Genomic DNA, 26,548 nt, shown 5'->3' with positions numbered 1-26,548 from the left:
TTCCCTGGCCGGGAAGCGAGGCCGCCCACATTCCCCAAAGCCATGCCCAAGAACCCGGATGAGTAATATTTGGCTGACTCAGGCTTCCAACGCCCACCTGAATTCAGTCACTGTGGTAGCTCCCAACTCCTCCAGCCCGCCCCTTCGCTTTCAGGCCGCTCTAGCCGCCCGCGGAGCCGAGAGTCTCGCTGCTCCCGGCCTGACGTCATCGGCGGGCGCCGCGGCACGGTGGCGGGCACGCGCCCCCGGGAAGATGTCTCCGACGCCGCCGCTTTTCAGTTTGCCTGAAGCGCGGACGCGGTTTACGGTGAGCCTCGGAGGAGGGAGGCTGCGGGTCTGATGCGGGGCTATTCTTTGCCCTTCTCTATCTAAAATCACTTGACTTTTCCCTTGGGTTAAAGCGGAAAAGGAGTGGGTACTGCCCCCGGCCCCCTTCGGGCGCTGGGCATGGGGGCGGGGAGAAGCGCGCGGCTTGGCTCTCCCGCCCTCCGTTAGGCGGGTGCCGCGACTCTGCTCTCTGGGCGCCTCTGCGCGGTGCGTGGACAGCTCATCCTCAGGAAGCCTCCAGTCCTGTCCACCTGCTCGGTAGCGCTCGCTTAGCGGGGCAGGTGTCTCCAGAACTGGAAGAGGAGCTGCTGAGGGAGAAGGGCGGGGATGACTTCAGCCCGGAGAACCGGCTCCCGCCCCGCCTCTTAAGCTGCCAGGTGTTTGTACCGGCCGCCTATTTAGCGTCTTTTAACTCTCCATATCTCACTCCTGAGAGACGGGGTGATTGTACTCTAAGTGGGAGAAGGCAAACAGAGATCAGCTTAGAAAGGATTACCAGCTGTCATTCCATCCTTGTACGTTGGGGAAGGATAGTTTGAGCAACTGGGAAACATCTTACAGAGCGTTTTCATGTTAGCTAATTTAACTCTTTGAATAGCACTGTGAAGTAGACTAAGTTTTATTATTCTTGATATCGATATAGAAACTCATACGCAGAATAAGTTGTGATTTACTTCAAGGTTTTTCTGATTCCAGACTCAGTTCTCTATTTATGTTGCCCATCACAGCCCCCAGTATAAGGAAGCACTGTAGTAAGTTGTTTGTATTCGTCTTTAGCATATGCACCAATATTTGAAGGCACGATTCAACTACTCAGGTATTTAACTGTATTTAGGTAGTTATAGGTGATGCCAGAATGAAAATTCTGTGAAAGAAAATTGATTCTTTGTTGTCAGTTTTCTTGTTTGCGTGTTTTGTTTTGTTTCCATATAGTGTAGGGTTTGTTTTTTTTTAACTGATTTATATCTTTTTTATGTCATCAGAACTATTTTCCTTGAGTGCATTTTTCTGTAATCTTTGGTGCTTTTGAAATCCTTTTAAGAGTAACTATTAGGAATATCCAAGACCATAGGAGTCCTGGAAGGAACCAGTTAATTTGAGGTCATCTAGTCCAGTGCTTCTCAAGCTTTAATGTTCAGTGGGATCACCTGGAGATCTTGTTAAGTGCAGATTTTGGTTTGGAATGTGGCCTGAGATTCCACATTTCTAACAAGTTCTCAGGTGATGCCACTGCTGTTAGTAGTAAGGGTTTACTGGTGAGGAAAATGAAGCACAGAGAGACTAAGGGATATGCCCAAGATTACACAGGTGATTAGTGACGGAGCCAGGAATGGAAGTTTCCATTATAAATCTTACTGGGGTGGGGGTAACAAGATGACTTTCCAAGTGTATGAATTTTCACAGAATGAATGACTTTACAGTATTTTTGTCTTTAAATTATGACTGCTTTCAGACAGCAGGTATTTACACACAAGGGCTTATCATGTGTCAAGGATTGTGCTGACCGTGCTACCGAGAGGAGATAGGACTTGAAATGGGTCTTGACACATGGATAGAATTTGGATGAGTAAGTGGGAAGAACTCATGAATTTGGAAATATTCCAGAATCAGCTTGATAGAAAATGATGAAAAAATGGCTAGACCTTAGTGTTAGGGAGGGGTAGACTGAATAGGATAACATTAGCAACGACCTTGAGAGAAAGGTATGAAAACCCAAAATCAAAACATATGTAAAGGAGCCATTTGGAGATTTTTTAATAAGCGGAATGCTATCATGAGGGTGATATTTAAAGGGATGGTGGAAGGGGAAACCTGGAATGAGAGGAAGGTCTTGCTAGGAGGCTCTTGCCAGGTTAAAGTGATGAAACTAATAGTGGCATTTAGAATAGGGTTTACTGAGACTGACAGGTATTTTTTTCCCTAGATATAAACATTTTTCAGTTAAAAAGACATATTAAGTTACATTGATGAATGCTTTTCAGTAAACAATAAGCAAAATTTTTCCACTTCTTGCCATTTTAATTTTTCTAGAAATCTACCAGAGAAGCTTTGAATAACAAAAATATCAAGCCGTTGTTAAGTACCTTCAGTCAGTTACCTGGCAGGTAAGTCAAAGTCATTGACATCCATGAAAGGTGCTTGTCTGAATCTTTACAACTACCCTGAGCTGTTTTAAAAATGAGGTTGTCTTTTGTTTTTAATAGTGAAAATGAAAAAAAATGTACTCTTGACCAAGCTTTCAGAGGGGTTCTAGAAGAAGAAATTGTAAGTACGTTTTTCTTTCATTCAGTGTTAAAATTTTGCCAGCAAACGAATAAACAATGTTATTTTTTAAAACTGACTTTGTTTTTAGAATAGATTCTTAAGCATGATCATTTTTTGTAGAGAGCTTGCAATTTTGTGAAAGTTGAATCAATCATAGTATAGGAGTTGTGTAACAATTGAGAACTTTGACAGCACAGATGCATTTAAGGGTTTGGTTTAATAAATGAGGAAGAGCCCTCTCTGAGTGGAGTAGAAGAAAAGTTGACCTGAGGTTTTATTAAGCAAGAACTAGAGGTTGAAGGTGTATCCTGTTACTTTGCTCTATAAACAGCGACAGACCTTAAAACAGCATGAATGGTTTAGTCCAAGGATATGGAGAATGGGACCTGGGATTCTATGCCCTCATTTTCCTATGGCATCTTCTTCATAGGTTAGCATACATAAATAACTAGAGCCTGTCCAGCTTCAGTGGAGAAATTTAATCTAAACACCACTGGTGGTGTACCACAATGAAAGGAAAGGATAAGTTTCAAGTTTATTCTTGACTAAGTGAAGGTGGGGTCTGGAAAAGCTAAAACCTCTTTTAATGGCCACAGTGTCCCTCCCTCTGACAATCCTGGATCAAACATTCTTCTTTTTCAAACTGAACTGTTTAGAGGCATTGGGCACATTATTTTGCTTTTCTGAGTTTCAGTTTCATTTGTTAAGAGGAGATAATAAAATTTACTTTCAAGGTTGTCTAAAAGTACACTTGTGAACACTTAGTGGATGCTGGTTGTTATAATTATAGACACCAAATACTACCTCCCTTTTGTTAAAACCCTCCTCAGACATACTGATATATGCCAGTACAATTAATTCTCCTGGCTCTGCCTTTGTACTGTGCCATTGATTGCTTTAAAGACTCAACATTTCTGTACTTGATCAGCTTATAGCCTTACTTCTGCTGATGTAATCATTTCCTGAGATCATTGGATTTTGAGTGAGTCTCCTATTTATTACTTAAGATTAGTGACTCTTACCTACTACTGTTCATTTTTTTGTATCTTCATTTTAAAGAGTAATTTCATATCCTGTAAGAAATATTTTTGCCCCATATTTGTGATAACTTATTATAAGAGGGTTTTTATTTAAATCAAATAAGTCTTAATTCTTGTCCCTAAATTAAATTGTTTTCTCTTCTCTTGGTAGATAAACCATTCATCATGTGAAAATGTTTTAGCTATTATTTCTCTTGCTATTGGGGGAGTAACAGAAGGTATGTTTTTTTGTTGTTTTTTAAAGTAATCCTGGACGTGACATGCTTTATGTAAAATTTCTTCTCCCCATACTTCTCCATCTGTCTGATTTTGTTTATTCTTCAAGTTCTACTTGATTCCCAGATTTACCATGAAGTTGTCCCAGTGAATTTAGCTCACAGTTATTTCTCATGTCTCTTATGCGGTGCACATTTTGGTACTTTCTTCGTTTTCTGCTTGTTCTGTTCTTTAAATAAATATTTATTGAGCATCTACTATGTGCCTGGTAATGAGCAAGGGTTTAGAGATTCAGTGGTGAATAAAATGTACTCCATGCCAGTAAAGAGCTGGTAGCTAATGGCAGAAAAAGATGTGTAAATGTATTACTGTGTATTGTAAGTACTATAGTTGATGTGGGAATGCAGTGTTTGGGAAAAATGGAGGAATCTAAACTTCAGAGTCTAAAGGAATCAGGAAAGATCTTAGAAAAGAAACTGTAACATATCAGCTGGGACATGAGGGATGATGAGTTTGCCAGGCAGAAACAGAAGGGAATAGCTATGCAAAGGTAAAATTCAGAATGGTTGGAGAACTCTATGAAGAGGAACAGTGGGAGGATAATGAGAGACTGATAGGAAAGAGGCAGGAGGGGTAGGCTAGGGTCATTTGTAAAGGACTTTGTATGCCATGCCAAAGAGTAGCTATGGAAGAATTGGATTGGGAGAGAGTGCTGACAAGAAAACTAGGTAGGGGACTGCTGAAATGGGGCAGTGGCACATAGTAAGTAAACAGTGCCTAACGCATAGTAGGAGCACATTAAATATTTGCAGAAAGAAGGAATGAACAAATAGTTTGCCAGCACTCTTCCTTAACCAATTTAATTAAAATACTTTTTAAAGATTGGATTAAATGTCCCTACAATCTAGCTATTTGCTTTTTTTTAAATACATTTTTTATTGTGAAATTTAACATATATACATAACAGTGATAGTTTTCAAAGTATGATTTAACAAATAGAGAGCAAATTTCAAAGAATGTTATGGGTTACAGTTACATCATTTCAGTTCTTTCCTTTGAGCTATTCTAATATCCTAGCATAATAAAAAAAATTCATATAAAGATTCAGTATTCATAATCCTTTATTAGATCCTGTCTTTTCTGTTGCTACCCCTTCCTCTCGTTTAATCACTTTCTTGATCTTCAGGGGTATCTGGACAGTGACCACCCTAACTTGTTCATGTTGAAAACGGGTGTCAACATTATGGGGAAGGGGGCTGCATATGGTTGTTGTTGTTAAAGCGGCTGTTGCCTCTGGGTTTTAGAACTTTCCTGACATAGGAACACTCTGGATTTAAGTTTCTGAGAGATAAAACTTAGTGAGGGAAACTTACAGACTCTCAGATAAGGGACCTAGGTATTTCGGGACCACTGTTGATTAGGGCTTGGCATACTGTGGCCATTTGGGATATCTAGCTGGAACTTGCATAAGAGTAACCTCCAGGATAGCCTCCTGACTCTATTTGCAGTCTCTTAGCCAGTAACCTTATTTTGTTACCTTTCTTTTCACCCTTTTGGTCAAGAAGGCATTTTCAATTCCTTGCTGCCAGTGCCAGGCTCATTCCTGGGGGTTGTGTCCCATGTCACCAGGGAGATATGCTTCTCCGGGAGTCATGTCCCACGTGGTGGTGGGGGGAAGTTAATGAATTTATTTGCCGAGTTGGGCTTAGAGAGAGAGAGGCCACATCTGAGCAACAAAAGGGATTCTCAGGAGGTGACTCTTACGCATAATTATAGGAAGGCTTAGCCTCCCATTTTCAGCCCTAAGTTTTACAAGAGCAAACCTCAAGATCGAGGGCTTGACTTATTAAGTAGGGGGTTCCTAATTTCACATAACATATATTCTGTCCAGAATAAACAGTCAGTGACTCACATTATCTTCACTTAGTTATACAATCATCATCACTCTCGATTTTAAACAGTTATCATAACAAGAAATTATTATGGGGGTAGAATCATGAAAATGTTTTTAAGTTCTATAATTGTGAGTTAACTTATGGTAGACTATACTGCAGCTAAATATACTGTTAGATCTCTTGGATGTACAGGCCACATAGTATGACAGAATCTGTGTGTTGTAAAGGACTTCAGGGGTCATCTATTCCAATCTCTTCTCTGGTGCCTAGCCTGACTCAACCCCTGCTGTATCTCTGACAGGTGGGCATCCAGCCTGTTCTGGGACATACCCATTGATGGGAGCTCACTGTTCTGTTCTTTTGTTAGACAGTTTTGATTATCATGATGTTGCCCTTGTATTGAGTTGAAGTTTGCTGCCCTATTTCTACCCATTGGTTCTTGGCAGTGTCCCTTTTAAAAGGAGCAGTCAAATTGAACATATGTTCCTAATGTGATCTAGTACAGAGTAGAGCTGGAAATATTACTTTTTTATTCTGAAATACTATACTAATGCAGTGTTTTAGACTAAGTGCCCCTAGACGTTTTTCATATACCATGTTTAAGTGGTTACTTTTCATAAACAAATTACAAGTGTTAATAAATGACCATTGACTAAGTAGAAGGAAGAAAGAGCAGGGGGATAAACGTATTTTTTAGTCTAAATGACCTTTTTCTTAAGAAAAGTCTTGCTTTTCTTAAGTAACATTGGTTTTAGAGATAAACAGTTATTTTCTACCTTGTCATTCTTTCCCCTGAAACAATACTCTTATTTGAAATGCTTACTCATTCTTGAAATCTGTATCAAATGCTTCTGTTGTCTTTTTTAAAGATAATCTTTTCAAATTACACAGGCAGTTTAGGCAGTTTAGCAACAATACAGAACATTCTGGAAATGAATTAAATAGAGAAAATACTGGTCATAAATCCTAGACTTTAAAAACTGCCATTCATTTTGGTATATGGTTTTAGTTTCTCTAGTCTTTTTAAAATTTTTTTTTGTTGTTTTAACCATAGTATGCATACAGTTTTGAAATTCTGTGTTTCTCACTAAACTTTATATCATAAGCATTTTTCCAAGTTATTATGGTCGTTATAACCATTGTTTTTAATTGGCTGCATTATATTCTTTTGAATAGCTTAGTGGTGAAGGAAACAGACTGTGGAGCCAGACTGCCTGGGTTCGTATCCCAGCTCTACCCACTTACTGGGTCTATGATATTGGGCAAGTTATTTAACCTCTCTGTGTCTGTTTTCTCATTCTATAAAATGTGGATAATAATAGTATCTACCTCATAGGGTTAAATTTTTTAGTATATATAAAGCACTTAGTGTGCCTGACATGTAGTAAATGCTCCAGAAGTGTTATCAAGAATCATCGTCACCACATCGTTATTGAGTGCACATATCAAAAATTATTCAAGTATGTCCTGTTTTTTGGACCTTTAGGGTGCTTCCTTTTCTTGTCCTTATAAAAGCCTTACTATGAGTGACTAAATGTACTTTTAAAGATATTCTTCAGAATTGTTTTTCGTAGGCTATTTTGCTATACTGTTTTTAAAATTTTAAATTGGCTTGTGCTCCTCTTGAAGGTATTTGCACTGCATCTACACCTTTTGTATTGTTGGGAGATGTTTTGGATTGTCTACCTTTGGATCAGTGTGACACAATATTCACTTTTGTGGAAAAAAATGTTGCTACTTGGAAATCAGTAAGTGTTTTAGTTTCTTCTACTGCTAACATGATCTTTTTTTACCTTCAGAGTTTTGATGGTAGTTTTTTTCCTTATATTTCTAGTATTGCCATTTGCCAAAAGTATGTCTCTTGAAAGGATTATATGCTGTGCTCTCTTGGTGGAGAAAACTTGGAAGAGCAAAATTTGATTTAGTAGTAGCAATTGACTTAAACATGCACACTTTCAGATGTTTAAAACAGTTATTTAGTTTATTAATTATCTTAGATATGGGAAAATATTTTTATTTTATTGAAGATGATATTTGCTTTAATAAAGTGAAAGTGGCATAGTAGATCCTAGTGCATGTTAGTATTCTTTAATATTTTTGAAGGATAGGTGGTGGTAACAACTGAACAATAATAATTTCTTCCTTAATTTCAGAATACGTTCTATTCAGCTGGGAAAAATTATTTACTACGTATGTGCAATGGTAAGTAACTTTTTTAAAATATAAATGTGGCCAGAAAAACAGATTGGTTGAATTAAACACCAGTGATAAAATTTCAAATACGGTAGTACCTTCGTTTTCACATAACAGGCTGATTTATTTTAAAGTAATACTCACTTTAATTTAAACTATTTCTGTGCTGGGTATAAACTTAATGAAAAATGGAAAAATTTAGTAAAGCTTATTTTGCCCATTCTGAACTTGTTTTATTTCTAATTTTTTAATACTTTCTGGGCCAATGGTTTCTATCCCCATATTGAGAACTGTTTGCTTTAGGAAAATACTCTTGACAGTAGTTAAGAAATTTAGGTATGGTTGTAACATAAAATGATCTCTTCTGTGTAACTGTCATTTCCAAATATTGTTAGATCTCCTAAGAAGATTATCTAAATCCCAGAATACGGTCTTCTGTGGACGAATTCAACTCTTTTTGGCCAGGCTTTTTCCTTTATCTGAGAAATCAGGTGAGCTTTTATACATTATATAAATGCTTTGATGGAAAGTTTTTTTCAGTTTTTAATGCATTAGAATCTGCCATTATGATAATGAGAAAAATGGTTTTACAAAGTTGAAAGATAAAATAGAAATTTGTCACTTTATTTTCTTTTGCTTATAAATAGTTATACCAGTCCTAGTGTCTCATATAGGTAATCCTGAAACAAAGTTATTGTTTCTTTGCGGTCAAAGCTTTTTAATAATGTGCAGTTGAATCACTCTGAAACAGTGTATAAGTTTCATTTCATAACTGTGCTAGTTTGAAAATGTTATAGACCCCAGGAGAGCCATGATCTTTTAGCCCAGTCTTAGTGTGGAACCTTTTGATTGAGTGTTTCCATGGAGATGTGACTCATCCAACTGTGGGTGATAACTCTGATTGAATTATTTCCATGGAGATGTGGACCCTGTCCATTCAGGGTGGGTCTTGATTAGTTCACTGGAGTGTTTAAGAGAGAATCTGAGAGCTGACAGAGGCCCAGACACTCGCTGACACTTGTAGATGCTTGGAGATTCAGACAGAAGGATGTTTGGAGATGCTAAGCTAAGAGATGAAGCCCAGGCTTTGCCCCAGAGAAGCTAAGAGAGGACCCCCAGATGCTTAGAGAGAAATGCCCTGGGAGAAAGAAGCAAGGACGCAACAGGAGCTGAGAGAGAAGAGCTAAGACAGATGCCCAGAGACATTTTGGAGAAAGCCATTTTGAAACACAACCTGGGAACAAAGAACCAGCAGATGCCAGCCACATGCCTTCCCAGCTAACAGGTGTTCTGACGCTGTTGGTCATTCTTCAGTGAAGGTATCCTCTTGTTGATGCCTTAATATGGATACTTTTATGGCCTTAGAACCATAGATTTGTAACCTAATAAATCTCCTTTATAAAAGCCAATCCATTTCTGGTATTTGTATAATGGCAGCTCTAGCAAACTGAAACAATAATGTATGCCTATTTTTCTGCTTCCATTTTCTCCCTCAATTACTACTGTTTAGCCACATTTATTTACTTTGATTTTTAAAAAATTTTTGTTGTGGTAACACATATATAACATAACATTTCCCATTTTAACCAATTTCAAGTAGGCAATTTAGTGGTGTTATTACATTCACAATGTTCTGCTAGCAAAATCACTATCCATTACCAAAACTTTTCCATCACCCCAAACAGAAGCTCTGTACCAATTAAGCATTAATTCCCCGTTTCCCCACCCACCCACCCCCATCCTATAATCTACTTTTTGTCTCTGAATTTGCATATTCTAGTTACTTTATATCAATGAGGTCATGCAATATTTGCCCTTTTGTTTCTGTCTTATTTTACTCAAATAATGTCTTCAGGGTTCATCTATGTTGTAGCATGTATCAGAACTCCACTCCTTTTTACGGCTTAATAATATTCCGTAATATGTATATACCACATTTTGTTTATCCGTTCATCCACTGAGGGGACTGCTTGGATGCTTCTACCTTCTGGCTTCTGTGAATAATGCTGCTGTAAGCATTGGTGTACAGCTCCCTGTTTGAATCCCTGCTTTCAGTTCTTTTGGGTGTATTCCAAGAATTGTGATTGCTGGATTGTATAGTAATTCTGTACCTAACTTTCTGAGGAACCACCAGAGTGAGATATACTCCCTAGTCTTTTCTTTAGTACAGGTCTGCATTTTGTCTGAAAATCTTTATTTCTCCCTGATTCTTTTTTTTTTTTTTTTTTTTTTTATTTTAAATTAAATTTTATTGAGATATATTCACATACCACACAATCATCCAAAGTGTACAATCAGTTGTTCACAGTACCATCATACAGTTGTGTGTAATCCAGTTTTTACAACCAATCTCCTACTGATAGGTATTTGGGCCTTCTAGTCTTTTGCTATTACAAATAGTGGCAGTGAATAGCTTCCATGTACTTTTTTTTTTTTTTTTTTTTTTTAATCATCATTTTATTGAGATATATTCACATACCACGCAGTCATACAAAACAAATTGTACTTTCGATTGTTTACAGTACCATTACATAGTTGTACATTCATCACCTAAATCAATCCCTGACACCTTCATTAGCACACACACAAAAATAACAAGAATAATAATTAGAGTGAAAAAGAGCAATTGAAGTAAAAAAGAACACTGGGTACCTTTGTCTGTTTGTTTGCTTCCCCTACTTTTCTACACATCCATCCATAAACTAGACAAAGTGGAGTTTGGTCCTTATGGCATTCCCAATCCCACTGTCACCCCTCATAAGCTACATTTTTATACAACTGTCTTCGAGATTCATGGGTTCTGGGTTGTAGTTTAATAGTTTCAGGTATCCACCACCAGCTACCCCAATTCTTTAGAACCTAAAAAAGGTTGTCTAAAGTGTGCGTAAGAGTGCCCACCAGAGTGATCTCTCGGCTCGTTTTGGAATCTCTCTGCCACTGAAGCTTATTTCATTTCCTTTCACATCCCCCTTTTGGTCAAGAAGATGTTCTCCATCCCACGATGCCGGGTCTACATTCCTCCCCGGGAGTCATATTCCACGTTGCCAGGGAGATTCACTTCCCTGGGTGTCTGATCCCACGTAGGGGGGAGGGCAGTGATTTCACCTTTCAAGTTGGCTTAGCCAGAGAGAGAGGGCCACATCTGAGCAACAAAGAGGCATTCAGGAGGAGACTCTTAGGCACAAATACAGGGAGGCCTAGCTTCTCCTTTGCAGCAACCGTCTTCCCAAGGGTAAAACTTATGGTAGAGGGCCCAACCCATCAAACCACCAGTCCCCTATGTCTGTGGTCATGTTAGCAACCATGGAGGTGGGGTAGGCGAATACCCCTGCATTCTCCACAGGCTCCTCAAGGGGGCACTACATCTTTTTTTTTTTTTTTTTCCTTGTTTGTCTTTTTTCTTTTTTTTTTTTTTTAACTTTCCCTTCTTTTTTAAATCAACTGTATGAAAAAAAAAAAGTTAAAAAGAAAACAAACATACAATAAAAGAACATTTCAAAGAGACCATAACAAGGGAGTAAGAAAAAGACAACTAACCTAAGATAACTGCTTAACTTCCAACATGTTCCTACTTTACCCCAAGAAAGTTACATAATATAGCAACATTTCAGTGAACTTGTTCCTACTACATCCATCAGAAATTAACAGACCATAGTCATTTCTGGGCATCCCCAGAACGTTAAATAGCTTATCTGTTCTTCTTGGATTATTGTTCCCCCTTCCTTAATTGCTCTCTACTGCTAGTTCCCCTACATTCTACATTATAAACCATTTGTTTTACATTTTTCAAAGTTCACATTAGTGGTAGCATATAATATTTCTCTTTTTGTGCCTGGCTTATTTCGCTCAGCATTATGTCTTCAAGGTTCATCCATGTTGTCATATGTTTCACGAGATCGTTCCTTCTTACTGCCGTGTAGTATTCCATCGTGTGTATATACCACATTTTATTTATCCACTCATCTGTTGAAGGACATTTGGGTTGTTTCCATCTCTTGGCAATTGTGAATAATGCTGCTATGAACATTGGCGTGCAGATATCTGTTCGTGTCACTGCTTTCCGATCTTCCGGGTATATACCGAGAAGTGCAATCGCTGGATCGAATGGTAGCTCTATATCTAGTTTTCTAAGGAACTGCCAGACTGACTTCCAGAGTGGCTGAACCATTATACAGTCCCACCAACAATGAATAAGAGTTCCAATTTCTCCACATCCCCTCCAGCATTTGTAGTTTCCTGTTTGCTTAATGGCAGCCATTCTAACCGGTGTTAGATGGTATCTCATTGTGGTCTTAATTTGCATCTCTCTAATAGCTAGTGAAGCTGAACATTTTTTCATGTGTTTCTTGGCCATTTGTATTTCCTCTTCAGAGAACTGTCTTTTCATATCTTTTGCCCATTTTATAATTGGGCTGTCTGTACTATTGTCATTGAGTTGTAGGATTTCTTTGTATATGCAAGATATCAGTCTTTTGTCAGATACATGGTTTCCAAAAATTTTTTCCCATTGAGTTGGCTGCCTCTTTACCTTTTTGAGAAATTCCTTTGAGGTGCAGAAACTTCTAAGCTTGAGGAGTTCCCATTTATCTATTTTCTCTTTTGTTGCTTGTGCTTTGGGTGTAAAGTCTAGGAAGTGGCCTCCTAATACAAGGTCTTGAAGATGTTTTCCTACATTATCTTCTAGGAGTTTTATGGTACTTTCTTTTATATTGAGATCTTTGGTCCATTTTGAGTTAATTTTTGTGTAGGGGGTGAGGTAGGGGTCCTCTTTCATTCTTTTGGATATGGATATCCAACTCTCCCAGCCCCATTTGTTGAAAAGACCATTATGGCTCAGTTCGGTGACTTTGGGGGACTTATCAAAGATCAGTCGGCCATAGATCTGAGGGTCTATCTCTGAATTCTCAATTCGATTCCATTGATCTATATGTCTATCTTTGTGCCAGTACCATGCTGTTTTGGCAACTGTGGCTTTATAATAAGCTTCAAAGTCAGGGAGTGTAAGTCCTCCCACTTGGTTTTTCTTTTTTAGAGTGTCTTTAGCAATTCGAGGCATCTTCCCTTTCCAAATAAATTTGATAACTAGCTTTTCCAAGTCTGCAAAGTAGGTTGTTGGAATTTTGATTGGGATTGCATTGAATCTGTAGATGAGTTTGGGTAGAATTGACATCTTAATGACATTTAGCCTTCCTATCCATGAACATGGAATATTTTTCCATCTTTTAAGGTCCCCTTCTATTTCTTTTAGTAGAGTTATGTAGTTTTCTTTGTATAGGTCTTTTACATCTTTGGTTAAGTTTATTCCTAGGTACTTGATTTTTTTAGTTGCTATTGAAAATGGTATCTTTTTCTTGAGTGTCTCTTCAGTTTGTTCATTTCTAGCATATAGAAACATTACTGACTTATGTGCATTAATCTTGTATCCCGCTACTTTGCTAAATTTGTTTATTAGCTCTAGTAGGTGTATCGTTGATTTCTCAGGGTTTTCTAGATATAAGATCATATCATCTGCAAACAATGACAGTTTTACTTCTTCTTTTCCAATTTGGATGCCTTTTATTTCTTTGTCTTGCCGGATTGCCCTGGCTAGCACTTCCAGCACAATGTTGAATAACAGTGGTGACAGCGGGCATCCTTGTCTTGTTCCTGATCTTAGAGGGAAGGCTTTCAGTCTCTCACCATTGAGTACTATGCTGGCTGTGGGTTTTTCATATATGCTCTTTATCATGTTGAGGAAGTTTCCTTCAATTCCTACCTTTTGAAGTGTTTTTATCAAAAAGGGATGTTGGATTTTGTCAAATGCTTTTTCAGCATCTATTGAGATGATCAATTGATTTTTCCCTTTCGAGTTTTTAATGTGTTGTAATACATTGATTGTTTTTCTTATGTTGAACCATCCTTGCATGCCTGGAATGAACCCCACTTGGTCATGGTGTATGATTTTTTTAATGTGTCTTTGGATTCGATTTGCAAGTATTTTGTTGAGGATTTTTGCATCTATATTCATTAGGGAGATTGGCCGGTAGTTTTCCTTTTTTGTAGCATCTTTGCCTGGTTTTGGTATTAGATTGATGTTAGCTTCATAAAAAGAGTTAGGTAGTGTTCCATTTTTTTCAATGTTTTGAAAGAGTTTGAGTAAGATTGGTGTCAGTTCTTTCTGGAAAGTTTGGTAGAATTCCCCTGTGAAGCCATCTGGCCCTGGGCATTTATTTGTGGGAAGATTTTTGATGACTGATTGGATCTCTTTGCTTGTGATGGGTTGGTTGAGGTCTTCTATTTCTTCTCTGGTCAGTCTAGGTTGTTCATATGTTTCCAGGAAATTGTCCATTTCTTCTACATTATCCAGTTTGTTGCCATACAGTTGTTCATAGTATCCTCTTATAATTTTTTTAATTTCTTCAGGATCTGCAGTTATGTCACCTTTTTCATTCATTATTTTGTTTATTGGGTCTTCTCTCTTTTTGATTTTGTCAGTCTAGCTAGGGGCTTGTCAATCTTGTTGATCTTCTCAAAGAAGCAACTTTTGGTGATATTTATCTTCTCTATTGTTTTTTTGTTCTCTATGTCATTTATTTCTGCTTTAATCCTTGTTATTTCTTTTCTTGTACTTGGTTTAGGATTGGTTTGCTGTTCATTTTCTAGCTTCTTCAGTTGATCCATTAGTTCTTTGATTTTGGCTCTTTCTTCCTTTTTAATATATGCGTTTAGGGCTATAAATTTCCCCCTTAGCACTGCTTTTGCTGCATCCCATAGGTTTTGGTATATTGTGTTCTCATTTTCATTCGTCTCTATATATTTAGCAATTTCTCTTGCTATTTCTTCTTTAACCCACTGATTGTTTAGGAGTGTGTTGTTTAACCTCCAGGTATTTGTGAATTTTCTAAGTCTCTGATGGTTATTGACTTCTAATTGTATTCCATTGTGGTCAGAGAATGTGCTTTGAATAATTTCAATCTTTTTAAATTTATTGAGGCTTGTTTTATGTCCCAGCATATGATCTATTCTGGAGAAAGTTCCGTGAGCACTAGAAAAGTATGTGTATCCTGGTGATTTGGGATGTAATGTCCTGTAGATGTCTGTTAAATCTAATTCATTTATCAGATTGTTTAGGTTTTCAATTTCCTTATTGGTCTTCTGTCTGGTTGATCTATCTATAGGAGAGAGTGATGTGTTGAAGTCTCCCACAATTATTGTGGAAACATCAATTGCTTCCTTTAGTTTTGCCAATGTTTCTCTCATGTATTTTGTGGCACCTTGATTGGGTGCATAGACATTTATGATTGTTATTTCTTCTTGCTGAATTGCCCCTTTTATTAGTATGTAGTGGCCTTCTTTGTCTCTCAAAACATCCCTGCATTTGAAGTCTATTTTATCTGAGATTAATATTGCTACACCTGCTTTCTTTTGGCTGTAGCTTGCATGAAATATTTTTTCCATCCTTTCACTTTCAGTTTCTTTGTGTCCCTGTGTCTAAGATGAGTCTCTTGTATGCAACATATTGATGGTTCATTTTTTTTGATCCATTCTGCGAATCTATATCTTTTAATTGGGGAGTTTAATCCATTTACATTCAACGTTAAAACCGTGAAGGCATTTCTTGAATCGGCCATCTTATCCTTTGGATTATGTTTGCCATATTTTTCCCTCTCTCTATTAATATCCTTTATTGTACCCGTACCGAATCTCTTTAGTACTGAACCTTTCTCCAGGTCTCTCTGTCCTGTCTTTGTTTCTCTGTCTGTAGGGCTCCCTTTAGTATCTCCAGTAGGGCAGGTCTCTTGTTAGCAAATTCTTTCAGCATTTCTTTGTCTGTGAAAAATTTAAGCTCTCCCTCAAATTTGAAGGAGAGCTTTGCTGGATAGAGTATTCTTGGCTGGAAATTCCTCTCACTCAGAATTTTAAATATATCGTGCCACTGCCTTCTCGCCTCCATGGTGGCTGCTGAGTAGTCACTACTTAGTCTTATGCTGTTTCCTTTGTATGTGGTGAATTGCTTTTCTCTTGCTGCTTTCAGAACTTGCTCCTTCTCTTCTATGTTTGACAGTGTGATCAGTATATGTCTCGGAGTGGGTTTTTTTGGATTTATTCTATTTGGAGTTCGCTGAGCATTTATGATTTGTGTATTTATGTTGTTTAGAAGATTTGGGAAGTTTTCCCCAACAATTTCTTTGAATACTCTTCCTAGACCTTTACCCTTTTCTTCCCCTTCTGGGACACCAATGAGTCTTATATTCGGACGTTTCATATTATCTATCATATCCCTGAGGTCCATTTCGAGTTTTTCAATTTTTTTCCCCATTCTTTCTTTTATGCTTTCATTTTCCATTCTGTCATCTTCCAGGTCACTGATTCGTTGTTCAACTTCCTCTAGTCTTGTACTATGAGTGTCCAGAATCTTTTTAATTTGGTCAACAGTTTCTTTAATTTCCATAAGATCATCCATTTTTTTATTTAGTCTTGCAATGTCTTCTTTATGCTCTTCTAGGGTCTTCTTGATTTCCTTCATATCCCGTACTAGGGTCTCATTGTTCATCTTTAGTTCTTTGAGTAGCTGCTCTAGGTGCTGTGTCTCTTCTGGTCTTTTGATTTGGGTGCTTGGGCTTGGGTTATCCATATCGTCTGGTTTTTTCATATGCTTTATAATTTTCTGTTGTTTTTGGCCTCGTGGCATTTGCTGAACTTGATAGGGTTCTTTTAGGGTTTGTAGACCAGTTGAAGTCCTTATCTCTAATTTATCAGATCTACAGCTTCGTGGAGTACACTTTCTCTAACTAACCAGCAGGTGGCGTCCACGAGCCACCTGTTCTCCACAAGCCAGATCTCCCCTGCTTAGCCTTTTTGGTGAGTTGGGGAGTGAGTCTTGTGGGGCCCAATTGGTGTACCAAGCTTGCGTGTGTAGTTGGTGTTGCCTGCCCTGTATGTGGGGCGTGTTTCTGGGCAGTCGGGGAGGGGGGGTGGCCCTAACAATCAAATCTCCCTGATGATCCTAGAGTTTTAAAGCTGCTGCAATAGTCTAATCCTTCAGTTCAGTCCTGCCACAGTTTGTCTCTGCCACTGACCCACAAGTCTTTGGTATTGGCGTATGGCTCCTGAGACTTGCAAGTGGGCCCCTCTTCCAGGCTGTGCACCCCGGGTCCTCTGTTGAGGGATGACTGTGCTATGTCACAGGTGAGTGCTGTCCCCCCAGGGCAGTTCTGGGCTGCTGGGCTGTGTTGGGAGGCTCCCAGTCTGCTCAAATGATGGCTGAATGGGGCTCTGTTAATTCACACTGCTCCCCCTTCCCAGCTCTGGGACATTCAGCTGAGGTTGCAGGGAAGGCTAATGTCCACGCCCAGTTTTGTGGTGTGTGCCTGTTATTTGAAGCACTTCCGTCACACTGGGTTGTCTGGGGCAGCTCTGGGCTATGGGGCTGGCGATGGGCAGGAGTGTTTCCTGTTCACCAGGATGGTGGCTGTGAGCGGACACCCCCCTTTTCTTGGGAAGTTGTGTTGTTTAGTGAATTTTCTCAGCCACTGGATTATTGCCTTTTGTCTCAGAGCTCTCTTAGTTCTGCTCTTGACTTGACGTGCCCAAATTTCAATTCTTTGAAGCTTTCTGTATTGAGCTTCTTAGAGTGATTGTTTTAGAAAAAGCAAAAAGGATTTAAAAAAAACAAAAAAAAACAAAAAAAACGGCCCTCCTCAGAGATCTAATGGGTTATTGAAATGCTAATAGACAAAGCAACCAGGGCCATTAAGGAAAGGTGCACAGGGCAGAGAGATCAGCTTTGCTTTGGGATTTGAATATGCGCCTCAAGGCCTGATCTCCACCCTTCCCCTTTCTGTGTTCACCAGAACTCCAAAAATCCTCTGCTTTTATTTTGGAGTTTTTCGTGTTGTTTTTTTTCTATGCCTGTCTCCTCTCTGCTGGGCTGGCTGCTCTCAGAGTCTCTGGTGTCTGGTCTCAGTCTATCTATGGTTGGAGTTTGAATCAGTAGAATGAGTTTCCGATAAGAGCAGCCACTGCAATTCTCCCTTCTCCTTCCCGGAGCTGACAGCCCCTCCTCCCCCGGGACTGAGCCTGGCAGGGAGGGGCGCGGGTCCCCTGGCCGCAAAAACTTACAGATTTCGCTGATCTCAGTAGTTCCACGTTTTCATGAGTGTTGTATGAAGTATGCCCAAAGACAGATTGCTCTGTGGTGTCCAGTCCATGCAGTTCCTGGCTTTTTACCTACTTTCCTGGAGGAGTAACTAAAACATACAGCTCACCAGTCTGCCATCTTGCCCCGCCTCTCTCCCTGATTCTTGAAGAATGGTTTCAGTAGTTGTAAGATTCTGGGTTGGTACTTGTTCTAGTTTGCTAATGCTGCCGGAATGCAAAACACCAGAGATGGATTGGCTTTTATAAAAGGGGGTTTGTTTGGTTACACAATTACAGTTTTAAGGACATAAAGTGTCCAAGGTACCACATCAGCAATCGAGTACCTTCACTGGAGAATGGCCAGTGGTGTCCAGAAAACCTCTGTTAGCTGGGAAGGCATGTGTCTGGCATCTGCTCCAAAGTTCTGGTTTCAAAATAGCTTTCTCCCAGGACATTCCTCTCTAGGCTGCAGTTCCTCAAAAACGTCACTCTTAGTTGCACTTGGGATATTTTTTCTCTCTCAGCTTCTCCGGGGCAAGAGTGTGCTTTCAACGGCCATCTTCAAACTCTCTCTCATCTGCAGCTCCTGTGCTTTCTTCAAAGTGTCCCTCTTGGCTGTAGCAAGCTCACTCCCTCTGTCTGATCTTATATAGTGTGCCAGTAATTTAATTCAGACCCACCCAGTGGGTGGGCCAACACCTCCCTGGAAATTATCCAATCAGAGTCATCACCCACAGTTGGGTGGGGCTCATCTCCATGGAAACACTCAAAGAATTACAATCTAATTAACACTGATAGGTCTGTCCACACAGGATTATATCAGAGATAATGGCATTTGAGGAGACATAATACATTCAAACTGGCACAGTACTAGATACAGGAATTCATCTCATGGAAGATAATCATACTGTGTCTTCTATCTTCCATTGTTCTGTGGACGAGTCAGATGTGTTGGTCTACCTTCTTGTAAAATACTCTGGATTTTTTTCTCTGCCTCCTCTTAAGATTTTCTTTCTCTTTGGTTTTGTTCAATTTTATACATTTCTTTTTATTTATCTTGCTTGGAATTTGTGAGTGTCTTGAATTGGTTGATTGGTGTCTTTAATTTGTAAAAATTTTAATTATTATTTCTTCAAATATTATGAATACACCTTATGAATACACCTTTCTCTTTTTCTTTCTGGAACTCCAGTTAAACATCCATGTACCTTCTCACTGATCCTCTGTCTCTTACTCTTTCTATATTTTTCATTATTTGTCTGTCTCCACCACATTCTGAATAATTTCTTCAGAACAGTGTTCCAGTTCACTTCTTCCTTCAGCTGTAATGATCCTTTGTAAAATGTTGCTAATAAGTTCTTAATTTCAGTTACTGTATTTTCATTGTATTCTATTTTTCATATCTAGAAGGGCATTTTTAGTCTGCTGTCACTTTTTAGTTTTTATTCCCTACTGATATTTTTAAGTTTGTTTTCTAACCTTTTAAACATAGTAAGCATCATTATTTTGTTGTTTGCATCTGATCTTAACTTAATCTTTTTGAGGCTGTTTCTGCTGTTTCTCAATCATGGTGTCTTATTTCTTTATGTGTCTGGTTATCTGTGAATGTTATATTTGAGAAGATATTTGAGGGAATAATTTTGAAACCTTGGGTAGATACCTTCTACAGATAGGATTTTCATTGCTTCTGCCAAGCACCTTTAGAGGGCGGTCCACCACCAGCCCAGGATTACCTTAACCCAGTCCCATTCATGCCTGGGGTTCCCTAGATCACCCAGAAGATGTGACTCTAGGCTGCAGTTTGGTTCATCCTCACCTGAGGGTATCACCCTACAAGTTCTCACCTTTGAAGATGGTTCAGGGTGGGATTTATCATTTTATTAAATAGCCTACCTTCTTTGGGCCTAGAGATTTATTTTTATCATCCTAGCTCCAGGAAACTGCTAAAAGAGTAGCTCACTTTTTCAGCTGATTCCTCCTGTTTGACAGCTGTCTTCAAGGCAAAACTAGCTTTGAGTGCTGTTCATATATTGCTTATTTTTTAGCCTTTTCCTGGACTTTTGTCAGATGTTGCCTCACTATTTTGTCAGCTCTTTACTGTTTTAAAGAAAATGTTTTCTCTGTTCATTGCTGGGAACAGTGCTGTGATGTGTATGTTCTATAAATATTTAATAGAATTGATGTTATTTATCCAGGTTTTTAGTTGTTTTTAGTAGGAGAGTTAATATGAATTATTCAGCCTTCCATTTCTTGAAATCGCAGTTTTTTATTGCCTTTTGTAAAATCAGCTGTGTTGAAATACAATTCACATACCATATAATTCATCCATTTAAAGTGGACAGTTTATGGTTTTGAATGTAGTCATAGGATTGTGAAGCCATCACCCAGGTAGAATTTTAGAACTTTTTTATCTGCCCTGAAAAGAAAACCATACCAAGTAGCTGTCACTCCCCATTTCTCCCCACCCTGAACTTCTCCCTCAAGGCCTAAACAACCATTAATCTACTTTTTGGTACCTATAGATTTTCTTATTCTGGGTATTTCATATAAATGGAATGATAAAATATGTGGTCATTTGTGACTGGTTTCTCTCACTTAGCATAATGTTTTCAAGATACATTCATGTCGTAGCATATATCAGTATTTCATTCCTTTTTATGGCCAAGTAATATTCCATTATGTGGATGTATCACATTTTCTTTATCCATTCCTCAGCTGATGGACATTTGGGTTGTTTCCACTTTAGGGCTGTTATACACAATGTTGTTATGAACACTTGTGTACAAGTTTTTGGACATACGTCTTCATTTCTCTTGGATATATATGTAGGAGTGGAATTACTGGATCATATGGTAAATCTGTGTTTAACATTTTGAAGAGTGCCCAACTGTTTTTCATAGTGACTGCACCATGTTATGTTCACATCAGCAACACACGTGGGATCCAGTTTCTCCATGTTTTTGCCAACGCTATTGGTTGTCTGTGTCTTTGATTATATCCCTCTCAGTGGGTGTGAAGTCGTATCTCAGTGTGGTTTCGATTTAATTTATTTGATGCCTAATTGCTAAAGATAATGAGCATCTTTTCATGTGCTTATTGACTATTTGAATACTCTTTTGGAGAAATGTATATTCATATCCTTTGCTGATTTTTAAAATTGGATTATTTGCCTGTTTATTGTTTAGTTGTTATAGTTCTTTATATATTCTGGATACTAATTCTTATCAGATATATGATTGCAAATATATTCTCCCATTCTGTGGATTGTCTTTTCACTTTAATGGTGATATTGTTTGTAGCACACAAGTTTTAAATTTTGATGTAGTTTAATTTATCCATTTTTTCTTTTGCTTGTGCTTTTCGTGTGTCATATCTCAGAAACCATTGCCTAACCCAAGATAACAAAAATATACTACTATGTTTTCTATTAAGCATTTTAGCTCTTAAATTTAGGTCTGTGATCCATTTTGAGTTAATTTTTGTGTAGTGTGATGTAGGGGTCCATTTTCATTCTTTAGCATGTGGATAACCAGTTATTCAAGCACCATTTGTTAAAAAACTTTTTTCTCCATTGAACTGGAGTCTCACCTTCTCTCTCTCTCTCTCTCTCTGTCTCTCTCTCTCTCTCTTTTATTAGAAAAGTTGTTTTGCAGGAAGATCATATAGAAATGTTTGAAGTGATTTCGTTTGGCTTTGTGGTGTCCTAGTCTCCCCCCCCACCACCACACACACCCCATCCCCAATTTTAATGTAGCTTAAACCATGGCATATGTTCTTTAGAAACCAAGAGAAGGAAGAAGAAACATCAAGAAAACATGGAAGTTGGTATGGTACAATTTTCCTCTTATGACTTTATGTCCCTTTTAAATATCCAGGAAATCATCTGATTTCCTGGATATCTTCTTTAAAAATATATAACCAGGGAGAAACTAAGATGGCGGCTAGGTGAGACAGGGCAAAAAAACACCTCCGTGAAAAACACTAGATAAAAACCAGAAAGTGACCCAGAATACCGGTTACAGCGATGCGCCAGCTGGACGAGGTCTGCTAGTACCACAGGGGCCGTATACTTGGTGAAACTGGGAGTCTCCATTCTGAAACGAGTGAGTAAGCTGGCTGGAAAACCCGCAGCCATGTGGCGGTGTGGGGAAGCCAGGGGTTGGTGTTTGGAGACTGACTGGTTCTTTTTAAAAAAAAGGGAAAAACCCAGGAGCGGCTGCAGTTCTGACAGTGGGAACCACGCAGTAAAACACAGCAAGAGGGTGCTGGGCCGGCCTCTCGGTGACTGGCCTGGAGGATAGCCCGCTGCAGATACCCTCGGGGCCAGGGGAAAGAGGGGAGAGCCGGAAGCTGAAAGAAACCCCGTGGCTAGCAGCTGGCTCCTCAGAGGGCTGGATAAACTCCTGCCCGGGGCCGTTCCCACAGCCCAGAGCCCTGCCAGTTGTCCCGGAGCTGGGAAGGAGGAACTGTGCGCGGGGGTGGAGATTGAGACACCCTGTTCGGCCATCTTTGCATCAGGCTGAGAGTGCCCCTGCATGGCCCAGCGGCCCAGGGCTTCCCTTGAGGGATGGCACGCACTGGTGACGTAGCACAGCATTCCCTCAGCAGAGGTCCTGGAGGATCGCAGCTGGGAGGGGGGGCCCGCTCGGAGAACCGAGGGACGCTACGCCAAGTCCGGTGGTTAGTGGGACAGCGAGAGAGAGGGTCTGGGGCTGAACTGAAATGAAGGTTTAGACTCTTGCAGCGGCCTTGAATCTCCAGGAACCTGGAGGATTTGAATATTAAAGCTGCCCTTTCTCCCTGGCCACCCGGACACACGCCCCACATTTAGGGTGGACGGCTCCAGCAACACACCCAAACTGAGTTCTCCAACTGAACCCCACAGGAATCATTTCCCCACACACCATGGGGACAAGGTTGAGAACTGACTTGAGGGGTATAGGTGACTCACAGACGCCATCTACTGGTTAGTTAGAGAAAATGTATGCCACCAAACAAAGCAAATGCCAAGAGGCCAAAAACAACAGAAAATCTTAATGCATATGGTAAAACCATCGATATGGAGAATCCAATTCCAAACACACAAATCAAAATATCAGAAGAGACACAGTACTTGGCACAATTAATCAAAGAACTACAATCAAGAAACGAAAACATGGCAAAGGATTTAAAGGACATCAAGAAGACCATGGCCCAGGATATAAGTGACATAAAGAAGACCCTAGAAGAGCATAAAGAAGATATTGCAAGAGTAAATAAAAAAATAGAAGATCTTATGGAAATAAAAGAAACTGTTGGCCAAATTAAAAAGACTCTGAATATTCACAGTACAAGATTAGAGGAAGTTGAACAGCGCCTCAGTGTCCTAGAAGTCCACAGAACAGAAAATGAAAGAATAGAAGAAAGAATGGAGAAAAAAATCGAAAAAATCAAAATGGATCTCAGGGATATGATAGATAAAATAAAACATCCAAACTTAGAACTCATTGGTGTCCCAGAAGGGGAAGAGAAGGGTAAAGGTCTAGAAAGAGTATTCAAAGAAATTGTTGGGGAAAACTTCCCCAATCTTCTACACGATATAAATACACAAAGCATAAATGCCCAGTGAACTCCAAATAGGATAAATCCAAATAAACCCACTCCGAGACATATTCTGATCATACTGAAGAGAAGGAGCAAGTTCTGAAAGCAGCAAGAGACAAGCAATTCACCACATACAAAGGAAACAACATAAGACTAAGTTGTGACTACTCAGCGGCCACCATGGAAGTGAGAGGGCAGTGGCATGACATATTTAAAATTCTGAGAGAGAAAAATTTCCAACCAAGAATACTTTATCCAGCAAAACTCTCCTTCAAATTTGAGGGAGAGCTTAAATTTTTCACAGACAAACGAATGTTGAGAGATTTTGCCAATAAAAGACCTGCCCGACTTCAGATGCTAAAGGGAGCCCTACCAACAGAGAAACAAGGAAAGGAGAAAGAGATATAGAGAATTTTAACAGACATATATGGAACCTTACATCCCAAATCACCAGGACGCTCATTTTTCTCTAGTGGTCATGGATCTTTCTCCAGAAGGGACCATAAGCTGGGACATAAAACAAGCCTCAGTAAATTAAAAAAAAAAAAAATTGAATATACTCAAAGCACATTCTCCAACCACAATGGAATACAAATAGAAGTCAATAATTTTTGAATTGTAACTCCACTATTTACTTCCTACATGATATAAAATACACAAACTCTTATGACAAATCAGTGGTTTTGAACTCAACGTAAAATATGTGATTTTAGACAACTATATAAAGGTGGGGAAATGGAGTATAGGAACATAGTTTATATGTCCTGTTGAAGTGAAGGTGGTATCAAAGAAAAACAAGGTTGTTATGGATTTAAGAGGTTAATTTTAATCCCCACAGTAAACACAAAGAAATTATCAGAGTATATGACCATAGAGATGAAAAGTAGAGCATGGGTTAAGAGAAATGGGGGAAGGGGCAATAGGGAGTTAAGAAATGAGTGTAGGGTTGCTGCTTGAGGTGAAGGGAAATTTCTAGTAATGGATGGTGGGAAAGAGCATTACAACATTCTAAAGGTGATTAATCCCACTAATGGAATGCTAGGGAGGGGGTGGAACGGGAAGATTTAGGCTGTATATATGTTTCCACAATTGAAAAAAAAAAAAAGTCTAAATAGATGACAATTGAATGCCAAGGATGAACCTGGATGGGATTAGAGGATGGAGGATAGGAGACTCAAAGGAACACAGCTGAGACATAAGGAAAAGGAAATATAGAATGTAAGCTTTGTATCATTGTTGAATCTCTTGTACTTCTTAGGTGGGCTTAATGGGATTGCATAAAAGAATGTTCTTATTCATGGGAAGTGTATATGTGAATTATAGTGTTTGTTCAAGGATGTGTGCAGCTAGCTTTCATGTTCAGAAGACAGAGCAATAGATGATGAATGATAGGGAGGGAGGGAAAGAAATAGCGATGTGACAGCATGTTAAAGTTGGTGGACTGGGCTATCGGGGAAGGGGGGTCAGGGTATGATGGAGTTCTGTGTATGGGGTTAGTGTTGTTTTTGCAACTGTTCCTATAACTTTGAATTTATTTCAAAAAAAAAAAAATATATATATATATATAAAACCAGATGATTTTGTATTTGTTTTTTGGGAGGAATGTTGGTTTCTGTTACTTAACGTTTTCAGTTTCCTCTGCCATTCATGTTTCTGTTTTATGTTCAATGTTTCAAATATATGTACTTAAAGATTTTAAAGTACCTAAACTGTAACTAAGTACAGTGGATTGTTTTCTGGTATTATGTTAATATTATACAATGAAATGTATAAAAGTGTTGTCAATTTGATTATTGGCAACATATAACATGTTTACAAATAAAGTGTGGCGTTAATCAGAAAAAAAGATCATGCAGAAAATACAGTTTACCTTCTTTTTACACCTTCCATTGTCACCTTAGGGCCTTGGCACTAACTTTTTCCTCTGTCTAGAAACATTTTGCTCGTTATCGTCATGTTACTAACTTGCTGTCATGCAAACCTCAGTTTAAATTTCACTTCCTCAGAGAGGCTTTCATTGATGTCTAATCTTAACCCACCACCCCAATCACCCATTATTATCAACTGATTTCAAATATCTTAGTATTTCACACTTAGTATTTAACAGTATTTTCAATGTGTTTGTATTGTTCACCTCTGTATTCTCAACAAAAGGAAACTTTCACTGAAGGAAGGCCAGTGGCGTCCGGAACGTGTCTATAAGCTGAGAAGGCATGTGGCTGGTGTCTCCTGGCCCTTTGCTCTTGAGTTGCATTTAAAATGGCTTTCTCTAAAATGTCTCTGGGCTTGTGTCTCTCTTAGCTTCTCTCAATTCTCTGCTTGTTTCTCCTGGGGTGTTTCTATCTGAGCATCTGGGAGTCCTCTCTTAGCTTCTCCGAAGCAAACTCTGGGCTTTATTTCTTAATTTAGTGTCTCCAAATGTCCTTCTCTCTGTGTCTCCCAGCATCTCCAAGTGTCTTGGTCTGTGTTGGCTCTTAGCTTCTCCTGGGGGCAAACTCTGGATAACATCTCTATGCCTCTCTCCAAAATGTCTCAGTTTCTCTGAACCCCTTGTTTCCGTGAGCTCTCTTAAAGGACTCCAGTGATCTAATTGAGTCCTACCTGAAATGGGCAGAGTCACATCTCCATGGAAATAATCTAATCAAAGTCTCACCCACAGTTGCTTGAGTCACATCTCAGTGGAAACACTCAGTCAAAAGTTTCTATCCAACAAGATTGGATTAAAAGATCATGGCTCTTCTGGGGTCCATAACGGTTTCAAACCAGCACAAGTAGTGCTGGGGACTTAGTTCCCTTTTAAATGTGTGATAAGTGGATAGAAGCTGATAAAATGAACAGAAGGGAGGAGATACTTTGAGAGTATTAAATATCTTTTTTCCCTTAAATCTTCTGCTATTAATTTTAGCACTC

The 26,548-nt window shown here is 39.0% G+C and overlaps 1 protein-coding gene across 1 annotated transcript in view; it reads left to right on the top strand.

Moving 5' to 3' along the window:
* Positions 1–224: 224 nt before the first annotated feature.
* THOC1 (THO complex 1) overlaps positions 225–26,548 on the top strand; it is a 95,830-nt gene continuing 69,506 nt past the window's right edge. The window contains exons 1-7 of the mRNA XM_037805512.1: positions 225–307; positions 2,359–2,432; positions 2,532–2,592; positions 3,784–3,850; positions 7,373–7,491; positions 7,897–7,945; positions 8,332–8,427. Of these exons, the coding sequence (XP_037661440.1) occupies positions 254–307; positions 2,359–2,432; positions 2,532–2,592; positions 3,784–3,850; positions 7,373–7,491; positions 7,897–7,945; positions 8,332–8,427 (520 nt within the window). The 5' untranslated portion in view covers positions 225–253. The remainder of the gene's footprint in view (positions 308–2,358; positions 2,433–2,531; positions 2,593–3,783; positions 3,851–7,372; positions 7,492–7,896; positions 7,946–8,331; positions 8,428–26,548) is intronic.

This window comes from Choloepus didactylus, chromosome 16 (genome assembly GCF_015220235.1).
Source record: "Choloepus didactylus isolate mChoDid1 chromosome 16, mChoDid1.pri, whole genome shotgun sequence".
NCBI lineage: Eukaryota > Metazoa > Chordata > Mammalia > Pilosa > Megalonychidae > Choloepus > Choloepus didactylus.
Note: the sequence above shows the minus strand (reverse complement) of the source record. Positions and strands in the feature narration are given on the sequence as shown.